This window comes from Pyrus communis, chromosome 14, assembly GCF_041283825.1.
Source record: "Pyrus communis isolate YQ-2024b chromosome 14, ASM4128382v1, whole genome shotgun sequence".
Classification (NCBI taxonomy): Eukaryota; Viridiplantae; Streptophyta; class Magnoliopsida; order Rosales; family Rosaceae; genus Pyrus; species Pyrus communis.
Window position 1 is genome coordinate 18,661,669 of NC_142578.1, and position 19,791 is coordinate 18,681,459.

A 19,791-nucleotide genomic window follows, 5' to 3' on the forward strand; every position below is an offset into this window, starting at 1 on the left:
ACGACACGAAATTAACAGGTGTTTGGGTCGACACAATAACGAATCGGGTCGTTATCGGGTAACCCGATAAGCACCTGTTAAGATAACGGGTTGGTTCGGGTATACACGTGGGTAACACGATACACGATAAGCAGAATATTATTTTTATAATTTTATAACCCTAAAAAAATACTGTAATAATTATATACATTAATTTTACAATTTTATACCCCTAAAAATTATAATAAATATATATATATATATATTAGATTAACTATAAAATTTATAATAATTATATATACTATAATAATTATACCCCCAAAATATTAAGTCTATCTATAATAATTATATATATATATATTAAATTTTATAAAAACTATAATAATTATTAATTAATAATTTAATATGCATGATGCATTGCATGATTTTGCATCCATTGAAATTTGATGTGATTTCTTTCCATTCAAATTTCAATAATCAATTTCTTGCCTTTGCCAACTTGCCGCCCTTTTTGAAAAAAAAAATGGAGGGAAAATGAAAATGTTAAGAAAAGTTGAAAATAAAACAAAAAAGTGAGGGAATTAGGGAAAGATGTTGGAGGGAAAAGTGAAAATGATAAGAAAAAGTTGAAAAGGAAACAAAAAAGAGAGGGAAAAATGAAAATTAATAGAAGTGGTAAATTTTTTTTTTTTTTTTTTTTTTAAGTTATTAACTTTTTATCACATACATGACTGTCATGACATATCTCACTATTTTTATAATGACACACGTGACACGTGATGTATGTACTATTCCGTGAAGCAGTCAATTATAATTTATACATACAAAATAAATAGATTTAAATCTACTTAATAAATATATATATATACACACACACACACGGAACTTGATTGATGGCATACGAATTCTCCAAAACTAATTTTAACGATCCCAACCGTCAAGTAAAGGGACAAAGCTTTGAGATCACATCAACAAAAAATCATAAAAAATAAACATTCAGAGATCAAGTAAAGGGACAAAGCTTTTCAACGGTTATAAACGAAAAATCACGATTTAACGGTTATTTTAACTCCGATTTTGATGATTTTTTATAACTACACTCCTTGACCCTATATGAATACAATGAATGAATTCGATCTTCAATTTAAAATACTTACACAACTGGATACCACAAAATCTTATGTTATACTTAATGAAAGTATAAATAAACTCTAAGTGTTAGTCAATCTATCGTTTTACAAATTCTCCAAAACTAATTTCAACGATCCAAACCGTCAAAATTGTTTGTATATGCTTGGAGATCACATCAGCAAAAAATCACAAAAAAAAAAAACATTCAGAGATCAAGTAAAGGGACAAAGCTTTTCAACGGTTATAAACGAAAAATCACGATTTAACAGTTATTTTAACTCCGATTTTGATGATTTTTTATAACTACACTCATTGACCCTATATGAATACAATGAATGAATTCGATCTTCAATTTAAAATATTTACACAAGTGGATACCACAAAATCTTATGTTATACTTAATGAAAGTATAAATAAACTCTAAGTGTTAGTCAATCTATCGTTTTACGAATTCTCCAAAACTAATTTCAACGATCCAAACCGTCAAAATTGTTTGTATATGCTTGGAGATCACATCAGCAAAAAATCACAAAAAAAAAAACATTCAGAGATCAAGTAACGGGACAAAGCTTTTCAACGGTTATAAACGAAAAATCACGATTTAACGGTTATTTTAACTCTGATTTTGATGATTTTTTATAACTACACTCCTTGACCCTATATGAATACAATGAATGAATTCGATCTTCAATTTAAAATATTTACACAAGTGGATACCACAAAATCTTATGTTATACTTAATGAAAGTATAAATAAACTCTAAGTGTTAGTCAATCTATCGTTTTACGAATTCTCCAAAACTAATTTCAACGATCCAAACCGTCAAAATTGTTTGTATATGCTTGGAGATCACATCAGCAAAAAATAATCACAAAAAAAAAACATTCAGAGATCAAGTAACGGGACAAAACTTTTCAACGGTTATAAACGAAAAATCACGATTTAACGGTTATTTTAACTCCGATTTTGATGATTTTTTATAACTACACTCATTGACCCTATATGAATACAATGAATGAATTCGATCTTCAATTTAAAATATTTACACAACTGGATACCACAAAATCTTATGTTATACTTAATCAAAGTATAAATAAACTCTAAGTGTTAGTCAATCTATCGTTTTACAAATTCTCCAAAACTAATTTCAACGATCCAAACCGTCAAAATTGTTTGTATATGCTTGGAGATCACATCAGAAAAAAATCACAAAAAAAAAAAACATTCAAAGATCAAGTAACGGGACAAAGCTTTTCAACGGTTATAAACGAAAAATCACGATTTAACGGTTATTTTAACTCCGATTTTGATGATTTTTTATAACTACACTCCTTGACCCTATATGAATACAATGAATGAATTCGATCTTCAATTTAAAATATTTACACAACTGGATACCACAAAATCTTATGTTATACTTAATCAAAGTATAAATAAACTCTAAGTGTTAGTCAATCTATCGTTTTACGAATTCTCCAAAACTAATTTCAACGATCCAAACCGTCAAAATTGTTTGTATATGCTTGGAGATCACATCAGCAAAAAATCACAAAAAAAAAACATTTAGAGATCAAGTAACGGGACAAAGCTTTTCAACGGTTATAAACGAAAAATCACCATTTAACGGTTATTTTAACTCCGATTTTGATGATTTTTTATAACTACACTCATTGACCCTATATGAATACAATGAATGAATTCGATCTTCAATTTAAAATATTTACACAACTGGAGACCATAAAATCTTATGTTATACTTAATGAAAGTATAAATAAACTCTAAGTGTTAGTCAATCTATCGTTTTACGAATTCTCCAAAACTAATTTCAACGATCCAAACCGTCACAATTGTTTGTATATGTTGGAGATCACATCAGAAAAAAATCACAAAAAAAAAACATTCAAAGATCAAGTAACGGGACAAAACTTTTCAACGGTTATAAACGAAAAATCACGATTTAACGGTTATTTTAACTCCGATTTTGATGATTTTTTATAACTACACTCCTTGACCCTATATGAATACAATGAATGAATTCGATCTTCAATTTAAAATATTTACACAAGTGGATACCACAAAATCTTATGTTATACTTAATGAAAGTATAAATAAACTCTAAGTGTTAGTCAATCTATCGTTTTACGAATTCTCCAAAACTAATTTCAACGATCCAAACTATCAAAATTGTTTGTATATGCTTGGAGATCACATCAGAAAAAAATCACAAAAAAAAAAGGTTCAAAGATCAAGTAACGGGACAAAGCTTTTCAACGGTTATAAACGAAAAATCACGATTTAACGGTTATTTTAACTCCGATTTTGATGATTTTTTATAACTACACTCCTTGACCCTATATGAATACAATGAATGAATTCGATCTTCAATTTAAAATATTTACAGAAGTGGATATCACAAAATCTTATGTTATACTTAATGAAAGTATAAATCAACTCTAAGTGTTAGTCAATTTGTCGTTTTACGAATTCTCCAAAACTAATTTCAATGATCCAAACCGTCAAAAATGTTTGTATATGCTTGGAGATCACATCAGCAAAAAATCACAAAAAAAAAACATTCAGAGATCAAGTAACGGGACAAAGCTTTTCAACGGTTATAAACGAAAAATCACGATTTAACAGTTATTTTAACTCCGATTTTGATGATTTTTTATAACTACACTCCTTGACCCTATATGAATACAATGAATGAATTCGATCTTCAATTTAAAATATTTACACAAGTGGATACCACAAAATCTTATGTTATACTTAATAAAAGTATAAATAAACTCTAAGTGTTAGTCAATCTATCATTTTACGAATTCTCCAAAACTAATTTCAACGATCCAAACCGTCAAAATTGTTTGTATATGCTTGGAGATCACATCAGCAAAAAATCACAAAAAAAAAAAACATTCAGAGATCAAGTAACGGGACAAAGCTTTTCAACGGTTATAAACGAAAAATCACGATTTAACGGTTATTTTAACTCCGATTTTGATGATTTTTTATAACTACACTCCTTGACCCTATATGAATACAATGAATGAATTCGATCTTCAATTTAAAATATTTACAGAAGTGGATACCACAAAATCTTATGTTATACTTAATGAAAGTATAAATAAACTCTAAGTGTTAGTCAATCTATGGTTTTACGAATTCTCCAAAACTAATTTCAACGATCCAAACCGTCAAAATTGTTTGTATATGCTTGGATTTTCGAGTGTAGATATAGTACTTGAACGAGAAATGTTTTAATGTTTTGAAGTAATATTTATGTAGCAATGTATGGTATGTGCAAATTTTTAAAAAATATATTTTTTTCTTAACGGGTCATAACGGGTCGGGTCACTTAACGGGTGTGACACGACACGACCCGTTAAGATAACAGGTGTTACACGAAAACGACACGAACACGATAGACACGACCCGTTTGCCAGGCCTAATAAAATAGGCACAAAATGGGGTGGATGCATGATGATAAGACAAGAAGTCAAAGAGAACAAGTCTTCGCTGGGGGGAAGTTGCCAAGATGAATTGGCCGACTTTTATTAACCACTCACGATCAGTCGTTTCGCATTTCTCTTTCCTTCACTTCCTTCAGCAGAGAGATTCGTTTAGAACTCTTCTCCTCGGTCAAAATACAATCACACAGTCTAAACCGAAAACCAGTTTAAATTGGTAGCATCGAACCCAATAGAATTACAAACCAATATTACCGTTCTTGTCTAAAACTTGAAACGATCGACTTGCAGTACAGAAATCAGGGACAAATGTCGAAGCTGTTCATAAAACAATCAAAGCAATATGCCGAGACTCGGCCATGCTACCCAGAAAAGCTGTTTGATTACATTGCCTCCAGGACCCCTTGTCACGACCTCGCATGGGACGTCGGCACCGGCAGTGGCCAGGCTGCCCGATCCGTAAGTTTCTCTTCTTTCCAACATCTTCCTTTCACTTCTTGCGGTTTAAACATAGATCCATTGCAGCACAAATTTAAGCTTAGGTCATCTGAAACCTTTTTGTTCAGTATTGTGTTTTTGCCTAGGTTTGTTATCCGAGTCACCTCCTTTCTTTCACTATATATTCTGGGTGGTGCTTCCACACTCCATGTTTTACTTTCCACACGTTTTTTGTTAATTTCTGTTATTTGATCATCTTCAATTCACTCGATCAGATGACAAAAAATCAACAAGAGCGTAGAGAAGATAAAAAAGGATGTGTATACCCTATATTCTGTGTTTGTTGAAGAATATCTAACATCGGAGAATTGACAAAATCAAATATAACATGTATTGACAATAGTCGATATGCTTATTATGATTCGTAATGAGCCGCTTGCCCATCTCTCTAAAATCTTGATGCTATTGATTGAGAGAGTAGAAAGCTTCTAGTCATAAATTTTTCATATTCAAAATATTTCTAAAGTTGTGTAAGTATTTCTCGTTCTTTTATGAATCTCGAACCATAATAAGTAACATGTTAAACTAAATTGCAGCTAGCCGGGATCTTCAAGAATGTGATAGCCACAGATACAAGCCAAAAACAACTCGAGTTGGCACCCAAGCTGCCCAATATTCGCTACGAGCACACCCCTCCTGTCATGTCAATAGCCGAGGTAGAACAGAAGTTGACTCCAAAATCAAGTGTTGATCTGGTGATCGTTGCTCAGGCCCTCCATTGGTTTGACCTCCCCAATTTCTACCAACAAGTGAAACATGTACTGAAGAAACCTAATGGTGTCCTTGCAGCGTGGTGCTATACAGTGCCTAGGGTTAACAGCATTGTAGACACCGTCTTTGATCGTTTTTACACCGTTGATTCTGATCCTTACTGGGATCCAGCACGTAAATTGGTGAACGACAAGTATAAGACTATCGATTTTCCATTTGTGCCGGTGGACGGAGAAGAGAACACAGGACCGTTTGAATTCGTGACAGAGCAGTTGATGGATTTGGATGGCTTTTTTACTTACATAAGGTCATGGTCTGCATATCAGACGGCAAAAGAAAAGGGTGTTGAGCTCTTGGGTGATCATGTGATTGAGGCATTTAAGCAAGCTTGGAATGAAGGAGGAGACCATGGTCCGAAGGATGTCAAATTTCCAGTCAATTTAAGAATTGGGAAAGTGTAGTAGTATTAAGCTTTTCCTATTTCTACTTTCTCACATAAGGTAGAGAGCTTGTCTTTTCACTATATTAGGAAAGCGTGCAAATAAGATTTAATTTCAATGACATCACTATATTAGGAAAGCGTGCAAATAAGATTTAATTTCAATGACATCATCGTTCAATAATTGTTCGTCACATGTTTAATAAGCGCTTTGAAGAGAAACAATATTATGTTTTTGTCTACTTTGTTGCTTATATATTTACCATTCACAATATCAGATTTTGGATTGTTGGATCTATTGGATTGGCACTTAAATTTCTAAATGTGTTATGTTTTGTTGTTCTTGCTGTCAAATGTAGTTACTTCTTTAAATAACTGTGCTTAATTGAGTGTGTTAACGAGTGGACGCCATCGTGCCAATACTCGCAGCCAAACAATACTCGAAAGGCTAAGTTAGAGATAAACAATTAATTCTAATGAATCATTCAAGGGAAGAGATCCCAATTTTTTTTAAAAAAATAGGGATTAGTTGTGGGGCCTATACCATGCCGAACTTCAATGATCTATAAATCGGGACTAACAAAATAGACAGTTCAGATCGTTGAAGTTCGATATGGAGTGGCTTCACTGAAATTGGTACTAGGCGGAATATCCTATATATAAAAATTATAATCTGCTGGATTGACTAGTCAAGCCCTCTAGTCAACTAAGATAGATTTGTTAGTCAATAAATCAAAGATTCAATAATCAATTTCAAATACCAAAAGCTATCTTAGTCAGCAAGGCCTCAGTTCATTCCAAGTTATTAACATGTCAAGTGAGCATGATTGTGAACACATACCAATTAAATATTCAAGTGTAGCATGTATATGTATGTGAGATATGTGGCACAATATAAATAACTTTGAACACAAGTATAATCAAGATTCTTACAAAGTACCATGCAAATCTCAATTCCTAGACCTAGTCTATAGCTCTTCACCTTGTGGCACCGAAAAGATGTTGTCTCCAATCTTCACAAGATGGTAGCTCTTCTTGAACTCTTCACCTTGAGGCACCGAGACCAACACATAAACTATGTATATGATGATATGGCAATGATATGCAGATCTGGATTCAAATGTCTAGTCAGTTTCTTCAGTCAAATAGTTGAAGGAAGAAACTGGCAAGAATCCAAAAATGGGTCAGTTTAAAGACTTGAAACTAGAAACAATTGACCACAAATTTAATGTAAAACCACAAAGACAATGCAACCCTATTCTTCAATATTTGGGTGTTTAATGCATGAAAGAAGGTTTTGCAACTAGGGTTTCACAAATAAAGAACAAAGAGGAAGGTGAAGCCTTAATGCTCTTTTCTCTCCTTCTCTCTCTAGGAAATAAAATCTGAAACCCTAAATGAACTAAGGCCATCTCCAACCGACTTGGCCAAAGGGCCATAGGCCAAAAAATAGCTCGTTTTGAGACGAAAACTGTCTCCGACTGAGGGCTAGGCTAAAGGGCTTATGGGCCTCACTCGGCCAAAAAGTCTACTTTTTTTTCCTATAAATACCTAAGCTATTCGTACACCATTTCTCACATCATTTTCACCATTCCATACTATCTTACCTCATTTTATTTCAATTCTTCACATTCTATTCTCTTACCTCTTCCAATAATCTTTCCTTTAATTTTTTCAATAATTTTCAAATGGCCACATCTTCAAAGGAAGAGCTTGGACCTGAAAAGAAGATTAAGTTCTTTGCAAGGCTTATAGATGGGTCTCGAAAGATAGTGTCAAGGGTAATTCTCAAACAAGGGAAGGCATTTGTACTCGTACGTCCAAAATGTACTATGAGTTTACAAAGGCACCACTCCATCGAATCCTCAAAACCATGAGAGTTGTTCTTCACGATGGAAAAAACATCTTCAACCAAGTTTGAATAAATGACATCAAGCCATGATGCCAAAAGTAGACATGAAAGCAGTGCCAATCTACACAACGATGTAAGTGTTTTCATAAATTAATTTCCTTTAATTTTTGTAATTATATTTTCGAGGAACGCCAAGTGAAGCAATTGTATATGGATGACTTGAAAAAACCTTTTACTCATCACAGTTGCTGGGAAATTTGTAAGGGGTGGGTGTTATTTCAAGATCTACCTCAAGACAGATTTGGTCCTACGATGGTGTTCGGGTCAAATACAGCTGGGGATGAACAAGTATCTCCTATGATTGAAGAAACAAGGGTAGAAAATCCGTTTCCGGGTCAAAACAAGGCTAGAAAATTGAAGGAAAAGGGGAAGGCAAAGGAGGAGTTAGCCTTTCGAGAGGAAATGGCCTCCTCATTGCAATTAATGGTAGAGCAAAATGCCATTGCCGTGGAAGAAATGAAGCATAGACATAAAGAATGGGGAAAAGAAATACAAGAAGAGATGGATGATAGAAACATGGAAAGGAACACTAGGGATTATACTCCAATGAGCAAGGCATATTTTGATAGGAAAAAGAGGGAAATTATGACTTGACAGGGGTTGTTTACATCCGACTATACTCCTACAATGGCGGATGAAGATGATGATTATAGTCTCTAAATTTAAGTTGTAGTCCTTAAATTTAAGTTGTTGAGTCTTTAAATTTAAGTTGTTGTACTCTTTCATATTTAAGTTGTTGTACTCTTTAAATTTAAGTTGTTGAGTCTTTAAATTTAAGATGTTGTACTCTTTAATATTTAAGTTGTTGTAGTGTTTAAATTTAAGTTGTTGAGTCTTTAAATTTAAGTTGTTGAACTCTTTTGTCACACCCCGAACCCGGGGTCGGTAATAAAACCTCGAACCCGAATCCGAAACGTGAGTTAAAACTAAATAATTAAAAAAGAAATTGGAACGAGTTGGAAAATAAATTCCTCGTATTAAAATGGCTCATGATTCTTAAACAAATCAAGAATTCTTTATAACCTACAGTAAACAGATGAATAAACTTTCTCTACTCCAATCTAATCCGATCTCATCCCAAATATCCTCCAAGGAGTTCAACTTAAAGTGAATAATACTCTTCCAAGTATTTCTATAAATTCGTACATACAATACTTATATCTCCAAGCCAAATAATTAAATCTTTTTGAAGAGTCACCACTAAATCACAAGCTGAGAAACTAAAACTTTACAACAACCAATATTCCAAGTTATCTCACTATTCTAATCCTCTACTAACCAACAACTTCAACTGCTTATTAATTTATGAAGGACTAAAATCTTACATTCTCCAATAACTTCATCTTATGTACTTCTATTACGAGACTAAATTCCACATCACAACTGTAACTTTATTTCTTAAACCCAAAACTCCATAGAGATAATTCATGGTACTGGAGTTCCTCAATTTGAATATATATTCATGCCTAAGGAGCTAGGTCATCCAATTCATAACTCTCCATTCTTTTCATTAAGCCTCAAAGATATGTGGTAAACGAAAGTACATGACACTCATAGCTCCAAATGATTACTTTCCTTAGTCAATTGAATTGGTACTTATCAATCAACCATTACTTAAATTCCAAATCGTAGAGAGGATCAACGCTATGCGTCATAATTCATATACTTAGCAAATATTAGAGACCTCGTCAATACACTTGCCACATCCTCTTATTAATCTCAGTCTCCAAGCTTTCAAATACTTGAAAGACACATACTCTCAACCGGACCTTAATGATCAGTAAAATATATTCATAAAAGCTAAGTCACTAACTTAAATTGTCCAAATGTAATCCCCAAACATGAAGATTTTCTGAAATAATTTTCTTTAACTCAACTTTACAATAGCCTTCAATGGATCAGTTGTGTCCATGGTTTCCCTTTAACTAGCAGAGGATGACCACTAGTTTCTCTTTCTATACTCGGATGCTGCAGTAAGCCAAAGATTTTTCCGAATTCTCATTCCAAATAGTACATCCTCAATCATTTACCTCACAAAGAAATTTTTTTTTTTTTTTTTGGCTCTCATTCCACTTAAAACTCACCAAATTGTTGCTCTTAATTTCATCAGTACATATGGATGTTCAAAAAGAACTATATCTCCAAATAATCACTTAATCCATATAACCATAATCATCAATATAATGTTGATGAAGACTTTCAACAAAACCTTCCTTATACATACAACTTGTAAGCTCTTTAGCATTTAAATTTGTATGTATAATCCTCTGAATCCTGTAGGTTACTCCCGAAATTAATATCATCAAGCTCATACAACTTAATGACCATATGCTACTGCATAGATACATCTTATAACCTTCCATTCCAACCTCATTGTATTTCTCTCCAGTAAGTCAAAACAATTCAGTTTTCTAATCCTTGATTGCTCTCTCTTCCCTTGAAACTTAGAAACATATCATTATCATTCCTTTAAGAAATATCACCATTTTCATTTCTCCAATATCATTCTACTAACATCACAATAATGCATCTTAAAGTTATATACATGCATTGCTTAACCTCAAAAGATCCTTTCTCAAAACTTGATTTCCTTTCTCAAAAGATCCACATATTAATTCAATTGTCAAGATCAGATGCAAAAACTGACTTCACATTCAAGCCTATTCGTACACTCTACATATCACTAGAGGCCAACCAAAACCTTTACTTCCAAAACCCATCGCATAGACTTTTTGAAATTCAAACTTATCTGGCTCATGCTAATCTTCCCCAACAGTTCTTATCCAAGAGTATCTAATACCTATGCTCTGATACCATTCTCTCACGCCCCGAACCCGAGGTCAGTAATAAAAACTCAAACCCGAATCTGAAACATGAGTTAAAAGCTAAATAATTAAAAAGAAATTGGAACGAGTTGGAAAATAAAGTCCTCTTATTAAAATGACTCATGATTCTTAAACAAATCAAGAATTCTTTGCAACCTACAGTAAATAGATGAATAAACTTTCTCTACTCCAATCTAATCCCGGGGTCGGTAATACAAACTCGAACCCGAATCCGAAACATGAGTTAAAAGCTAAATAATTAAAAATAAATTGGAACGAGTTGGAAAATAAAGTCCTCTTATTAAAATGACTCATGATTCTTAAACAAATCAAGAAATCTTTACAAACTACAGTAAACAGATGAATAAACTTTCTCTACTCCTAGTTATTCTGAATCTTCACAAGATTTGTGGAAATTTGTGAAGGATATGTATGGAAACCAGAACAACCATGCTCTAGTATTCCAGTTGGAAAGAGATATCGCTTGTCCTCAACAAGAAAAGAAGTCTTTTGTTCAACATCTTGGCAGTTTAAAGACTATGTGGAATGAGTTGGATGTATACCTCATTCATACCATCGACTTTACTATTCTTCTCAAAAGAGCTAAGGAGGATAAGATCTATCAACTGCTTGCAAGTCTCAGCGCAGAATATGAGGATCTCAGGAGTCACATATTAATGAGTGTGGAGCTACCACCATTCAAGACTGTTTATGCTACGATAAAACGTGAAGAAGCAAGAATGAGGGTGATGAATATGGAGTCTAATCTCAAGTTATCAGAGACTCGAGGATATGTTGCAAACCACAAGAGCCATGATTCCAAGGTATACAAAGGGAAGAATCCACATCTTAAGTGTAATTATTGAATAGCTACTAGTCACACAGAAGATAGGTGTTGGGAGTTACATCCTAAACTTAAGCACAAGTTCAAAGACAACAGGATGATGGCTCCAAAATCTCCATCAGTGGTTCCTTTCAAAGCTCAACATGTCGCCAACAATGCTACCAAATCTCTCACTCATGGCTTAGTGGACTTCACAGCCAACCCTGTGACTCTTATCAACGAGTTTGCGGCCTACTTGCAAACTAAAAATCATGGAAAAGCTGCACAAACATCAAAGGGTGAAGGAAACAATCACAATGCACTTCTTGGACAATTTGCAGGATTTTTAGCTGATCATGATCATGTTCCACGAGATATAGCTCTAGGTATCTTCAAAGCATTCTCAACTGCACTATAAACTAGTATTAATCATGATTGTTGGATAATTGACTCAGGTGCCTCTGATCACATGACAAATAAAGCCTCAAACCTACATGATTTTCAAGCCTTGTCAAAACTATATCATGTGTCAGTTGCAAATGGAAAAAATGTCTCAGTTATGGGAAAAGGAAAACTAGGTTTAGTCTCAAACACCATAGAGTCTACTGCCTTATATGTACCATCTTTTCCATTTCAATTGATGTCAGTAGGACAACTCACTAACACTCTAAATTGCCTAGCCATATTCTCACCCACAAATGTATTTTTCAGGATGCTCTCACCAAGAGGAAGATTGCTAAAAGATTCTATCAAAATGGCCTTTATTTTTTTTGCACTAAGCCCACTTTGTCAACAGCCCTTCAAGTTCAACCAAGCTCTTCCAATGATCAACAACTTTGGCACCAAAGGCTAGCCTATCCATCCGAAGTTGTTTTGTCAAAACTATTTCCCAAGTTTTGTCAGCCATTGATTAAGTGTGATACTTGTCATTTTTCAAAGTCTGCTAGGTTACCTTTTGGAACCTCAATGTCTCGGTCTAGTATACCTTTTGAACTTGTTCACACCGATGTATGGGGTCCTACTATTAAATCAATGGAAGGTTACAAATATTTTGTCATTTTTGTGGATGATTACACTCATGTCACTTTTCTTTATCTCATGAAGGCTAAAAGTGAAGTTCCAACAATCTTTCAAGACTTTCATGCACTTGTGTCAAATTAATTCCATTCAACTATTAAAACACTAAGATCAGATAATGATACTGAGTTTTTATCCAACACCATGGTTCAATACTTGAGTTTATAAGGAATTGTACATCAAACTAGCTGGGTGGGAACCCCATAACAAAATGGGATTGTTGAGCGAAAAAATCAAGACCTACTTGAAAAAACTCGTCCACTAATGTTACATATGAATGTTCTAAAGAAGTTTTGGTCCTATGCAATTTTAACAGCTACATGCCTCATCAACTGACTCCCAAGTCGGGTCCTATGATTTAAATCTCCTTATGAAACTCTTGAAAAGAGACCTATCAAGCTGTCTCACTTGAAAGTGTTTGGTTTCTCATGTTTTGTTCATGTACAACATCAACATCGTGACAAGAAGGCATGTTTCTTGTGAGGGGGAATTTCTACATGATTTGTTTCCATTACTTAGGTGCATAAAGCATGATAATGATGTTCCAGTAGTGCATGACACTCAAGGTAATGAGGAAGGACACCAAGTCATGAATTCTTCAAATTCACAGGTCATCTCACAAGGGGACATTGAACATGGATCTAAAGATTAATTTGACAATGCGCAACCATCATAGTCAACCTAAGGTGTACGAAGAAATCCCTTTCGGGCAAGAAAACCTCCAGCAAGGCTCTTTGACTATGTGACTTATGCCTTAAGGTATCTGATCATTGATGCCTCACAGTACTCGAAATATTCAACTTCTCACCGTGCCTTTCTCGCTGAAGTCTCTAAAATTGTTGAACCAAGAAGCTTCTTCCTTGCCACATTAGAAACTCGCTATGGTTGAAGAGCTCAATGCATTGCAAGAAACTAACGCCTGGAGCATTGTCAAGTTGCCTTTAAGAAAGAAGGTTGTTGGAAGTAGGTAACAAAGCTCAAGGCAGACGGTTCAATAGAGATACACAAAGCCAAACTTGTGGCTCGTGGTTTCACTCAGACATTCGGGGTTGATTACAAGGAAACCTTTGCCCTGGTGGCTAAGATGAACACTGTTAGGGTATTGCTCTCTATGGCAGTCAATTGTGGTTGGTCTTTGTACCAAATGGATGTTAAAAATGCTTTCCTTCATGGAGAATTTCAAGAAGAAGCCTACATGCAACCTCCACCAGGTTATATTCAAGTGGAAAAAGGAATGGTTTGTAAGCTACACAAGGCGATCTATCGATTAAAGCAATCTCCAAGGACATGGTATGCTAAGCTAAGTTATGTCTTAGAGAGGGCATGATTCATAAGAAGCAATGCCGATTCTTCCTTATTCATTTGAAATGACTCTAGTGGTAAACTTGTGATTCACATTTATGTTGATGATTTGATCATCACTGGCGACAATAAGATTGAAATTCAAGCCTTGAAACATTCCTTACACCACACATTTGCCATCAAAGATCTTGGGAGATTAAAGTACTTTCTTGGCATTGAGATGACCACCTCTTACAAAGGGTTATTTCTTATTCAAATAAAGTACGTGGTTGATTTACTCACTGAGGCTAGTCTCACTAATTGCAAGCATGCCATCACACCTATTGATAGCAAAATGAAGCCCGACTTGACTGAAGAACCTCTCACCAATATACTCTACTACCAAAGGTTGGTGGGCAAGCTTATCTGTCTCACTATCACATGCCCAGACATCACTCATGTTGTTAGCTTAGTTAGCCAATTTATGCATGCTCCCACAATGTAATCTTTTCAACTTGTCAAACGCATCCTGCATTATCTCAAAGGTTCATTAGATAAAGGCATTCTTATGTCAAACAATCAGTCCACAGAAATATGTGCTTACACAGATGCAGATTGGGCAGGTAGTACAATTGATAGAAAATCTACCATTGGATATTGCACTTTCGTTGGAGGAAACCTTGTGACATGGAAGAGTAAGAAACAACAGGTTATTGCTCGATCTAGTGCTGAAAGGAAGCATCGAGCAATGACAGCTACTGCATGTGAATTAATTTGGCTTAAAAGCCTTGTTTTAGACTTAGGGTTTCCTCATCAAGCTCCTAAGTCTCTTATATGTGATAACCAGGCTGCCATGCACATTGGAGCCAATCCTGTTTTTCATGAAAGAACCAAGCACATTGAGGTGGATTTCCATTTCATCGGAGCTCAAGTTCAGACACAAGTCATTCAAACTCAATTCACTCGGAGCCATAACCAATTGGCTGACTTGTTCACCAAGGCTCTACCCTCTCACCAATTTCGTCGGCTTCTAAGCAAGCTTGGCTCGACTACACTCCACGATCTAGCTTGAGGGGGAGTATTGGAACCAATCACTAAACCTTTGCATGTCACCTCATATCACAAGTCTCCAAGTAATCATGGATGTACAAAGTCAACCGCCAGTTTTTCTTTCCAGCTTTCCAGCTTTCTCTTTTCTTTGATTCAAGGCACTTAACTTGTTGATTACTTCTTAGTCTTGGGTTTGATGTAAATCACCTTGAATTAAGGAAAAGCTTGTATCCTAGGTTTACCCGGTTTTTAGGGTTTCATGTAAAGATGGTTGCTTGTAACCATTCACTTTTCTTGCTTACATATACTTCCCTGTATATTCAGAACTCTTTATGAAATTGAAATACTTTGAAACTAAATTCCACATGTTTGAACCCATTGTCCCACATCGGCCAGAGTGCCAAAGAGAAAGCAGTTTATATAGAAATACCCTTCTCTAACTAACATCGAGGCCTTTTGTGACAAAACCCCACACTTGAGGATTGGGCAGGTGGTAAAGTGAGGACATTATCGATGTTGTTGGAATGGGCCCTCGGCCCGTCGACCTGAAAAATTCCACATGGTATTAGAGCCAGGGGACGGGCTAACAAGTGATTGGGTGGGTCCCCATTTGGCCCCGCGCAATAAGTGAGCCTCGACTTGGCTCCACGTAGGCCAAAGACGCCACGTGATTTGGTGGGTCCCCATTTGGCCCCGTGCGATAGGTGAGCCCCAACTTGGCTCCACATGGTTGCCGATGTGTGGTTCGCCACGTGTGACCCATAAAATGGGGTCTCACGTGCGGGTGAGTGTTGGAATCGATTGTCCTACATCGGCCAGAGGGCCAAAGAGAAAGCAGTTTAAATGGAAATACCCTTCTCTAACTAACACCGAGGCATTTTGTGATAAAACACCACACCTGAGGATTAGGCAGGTGGTAAAGTGGGGATAGTATTGGTGTTGTTGGAGTGGGCCCTCGGCCCGTCGACCTAAAAAATTCCACAATCACAAAGGAAGAAGTGTTGAAAAAACTTGATTTAACTCGGACCGACTAAGTCAGTCCCCTCATGCCACATAACCAACTTTTACCAAGCTTCCCACAAACGTACGAGATAACTTAAGGACCTCCATAGTGACCGGAGCCAAACACCAAAAGCCAACCGTAATATGATTAACCATACTGGTGATATGTAAACTTAGTGTGCTTTGTTTGCAGTTAATCTTTCTCCCGAAGGTTGAGCATCATAAACAATAAGAAATAAAAATAAAAAAACCTGAACTGGAGGGGAATGGCATTACAATCGTTGAAGACCAGATGATTAATAGTATTGAACTAGATTGATATAGTAACCAGAGTCCCGCCAACATACGTAAAAGAATATTAATCAGACATCTTCAATAGCAACCAGTCAACAGATCCAAAAAGACAAGATAACAGAACTTTCCATATATATTTGAAGTGTAAAATATGCCGAATTGATCACCAAACATAGTAAGCATTATCAAATGATTATCATAGCAGGAGGGAACAAGCCTATTAATTCCCGCACAAAATATATAGGATTTAAAGCTTTTTTTTTTTTTTTTTTTTTTTACAGAAAATAAAAGGTGTGGAGCTGGAGAATTTGTTTACCCTATTCTCAGTCTGATAAAGGTAATTGATAGCAAGTCATTATGAACATTGTTGGCTTATGGCTATCACCTGCGAACCAATACGGCAACAATCCCATCAACATAATTATCATTGAGTACAAGATGAAATTAGCAATAAAATGAAAATTTTATCAATAAACTTATATCCAATAATCAAATCCTCACCAATCTTTATCTTAAAACCTAACTAAAACCCTAAGAGCTCTCAAAGAGAAAGCCAAGCTCTTTTTGACCCATGGATGATGATTTTGAAGTTTTTAATCATCCAACTAAGAAATGAATCTATTTATGCAAGTTTTTTTTCGTTTGATTTTCATTTTTTAGAGTTTAGAAACAAGAATTCGGTAATTGTGGAGTTTCTTATATTTGTGTATCCTCTTTGTTTGGAAAAGAATAACTTTCCATTTCCATTGATAAAATTACAAGATAGTTGTATGTATACAACTCATTTACACATGTCACTGTCAACCACTCTCCAACTAACTAACTACACATCTCAACAAATGAACAAATATTGAATTATATCTCTAAGTATTAACTAACTATTGTATTTACATAAGTATCCTTAACATCCCCCCTCAAACTGAGCTGAGGAGTTCGAAGAGAGAGTTTGTGTCGGAGAGTGTGAAATCAGTCCTTAGCAAGAGCCTTAGTACAAATATCTGCAATCTGTTGCTAGGTGCAAATATAGTGAACAGAAACTTCTTTGGCCAAAACCTTCTCTCGAATGTAATGGTAATCAATCTCAACATGCTTGGTACGAGCATGGAACAATGGATTTTTGGCCAAAGAAAGAGCAAAGACATTATCACACCACAATTGTGGAACAGAAGGCGATTTGTAGGTAATATCCACTAAAAGCTTGCATATCCAAGTGATTTATGCAGCAGTATTGGCAAGAGACCGATACTCAGCTTCAGTGGATGAGCGAACAACAGTAGGTTGCTTTTTAGCGCTCCAGCTAATAAGAGAAGAGCAAAGGAAAATGCAGAAACCTCCAGTGGACTTTCGGTCAAGAGGACAACCTACCCAATCAGCATCTGAGAATGCTATGAGTGTTGGAGTAAAGGAACTCTTGGGAAACCATAAACCCAGATCAATAGAGCCCTTAAGGTACCAGAATATGCACTTGGATCTGTCTTGACAAATAAAGAGTGATCTGATTGAGAACCAGTGAATCCCAAAGAGGTTAGTGCTCTATGAAGTTTTTCATACCAAGCTCGGGGAGCTTGTTTGAGGCCATAGAGAGACTTGTGGAGATGCCAAATGTGATTAGGATGAGTAGAGTCTTCAAAACCAGGTGGTTATTGCATAAACACTTGTTCGGAGAGATTACCATGCAGGAAGGCATTGCTTACATCAAGTTGATTAAGAAACCAGTCATATTGAGCTGCCAAAGTAAAGAGAATTCAAATGGTGACCGGTTTAGCAACCGGACTAAAGGTTTCTGTATAGTCTAATCCTTCTTGCTGGTGAAAACCTTTTGCAACGAGACATGCCTTGTACCTGTCAATGGTACCATCGGGTTTCCTTTTGATTCGAAAAACCCACTTGCATCCTACTACATTGGTGGAGTGAGATGGAGGAACCAAAGACCAGGTTCCAGTTTGCTTCAGCGCAAGAAACTCATCTTGCATAGCTTTAACCCAATGAGGATATTTAGAGGCCTGAAGATATGTAGTAGGAACAAAGTCATGAAAGAGATGAGATGGTAGAGGATGCTTGGTTGCAGTTAAGGCTTTGGGCTTGTAAATGCCGGATTTAGATCAGGTTTGCATAGGGTGAATGTTGGTGGGAAGATGTGAAGATGGATGTGGTTGTGGAGGGGATGGAGAGGCACTGATAGGAGAGGATAATGGAGGGGATTGTAGATGGATATGGTTATGGGGGCTGAAAGACTGGAGAAAGCTCTTAAGGGGAGGTATGTGGGTTGACTGTGGTGGTAGAAAATGTTAATTGAGATGGAATAGAGGGATTGTAAGTAATAATGGATGATGAGAAGGATGCTGCAGAGACTTGCTTGTGAAAGGGAAAACTGGACTCATCGAAGATGACATGCTTGGAGACATAATGCCTGGAGATCAAGACATTTATAGCCCTTGTGGTTGAGACTGTAACCCAGAAAGATGCACTGTTTGCTTTTAGGTGATAGAAGCATATTTATGTGACTTAGTTAGCTTGTTTTCTTGCATTTACATAGCTAATTTCTACTTGTTAAAGTGTTTTAATCTATTTTCGTGTGTTTTCAGGTTCAATTGACAAAATTGGCAAGAAAGTGCATTTTAGAGCAGTTTTGGGCTTGGAATGGATTGCACATGTATGGAGCAAGGTGGATGGACGAATTTAAAGATCAAGAGAGGCTAGGAATGTGATTAACATCTAGAAGAATTAAATTGAAGCCTTGGAAGATAAGGAATCAACTACAAAGAAGGAATATTATCCAAATTACCTTATCTTATCCAAACCTTATCCAACCTTATCTTATCTTATCCTATCCTAATCTTTTCCTACCTTAATTCCAGCTTCAAAGAGGACTCATTTTCACATTAAATCACCTAAATATCAGGTTCTAGAAGCCCTATTTTCGTGCCCTAAGTTTATGTCACATGTAACCCTTATAGAAGTTCTAGAATCTGCCACAAGGACCATTCCTTGTCCTCCTTGGAATCTAATTGAAATTGTCCTTGTTCTTTGGTGATTTGGAGTCCTAATTCCTCTCATTTTCAGCCCAATTTCATGCCTTCCCTTCACCTTATAAATACATGATGTCGCAACACTAATAAACCACCACCCTCTACCACAATTTCACACCACACCATCCACCACACCTCAAGAGCCTAAATTCACACAAATCCCCATTGTGCGCAGCGAGGAAGGAAGGAAGAGCCACCTAGAGTGTTTCTAGGTGTATTCTATCTTTGTTTTTAATGTTTAAGTTTAATTATCTTTGTTTTGCGAACATGAGG

At 35.7% G+C, this 19,791-nt stretch overlaps 1 protein-coding gene across 1 annotated transcript; it reads left to right on the forward strand.

The window, feature by feature from the left end:
* Positions 1-4,670: 4,670 nt before the first annotated feature.
* Positions 4,671-6,497, forward strand: LOC137713338 (uncharacterized). The gene is made up of 2 exons (XM_068452627.2): positions 4,671-5,036; positions 5,612-6,497. The coding sequence occupies exons 1-2, from the start codon at positions 4,887-4,889 to the stop codon at positions 6,245-6,247; spliced, it is 786 nt and encodes a 261-aa protein (XP_068308728.2). The 5' UTR covers positions 4,671-4,886; the 3' UTR covers positions 6,248-6,497.
* The last annotated feature ends 13,294 nt before the right edge of the window (positions 6,498-19,791 follow it).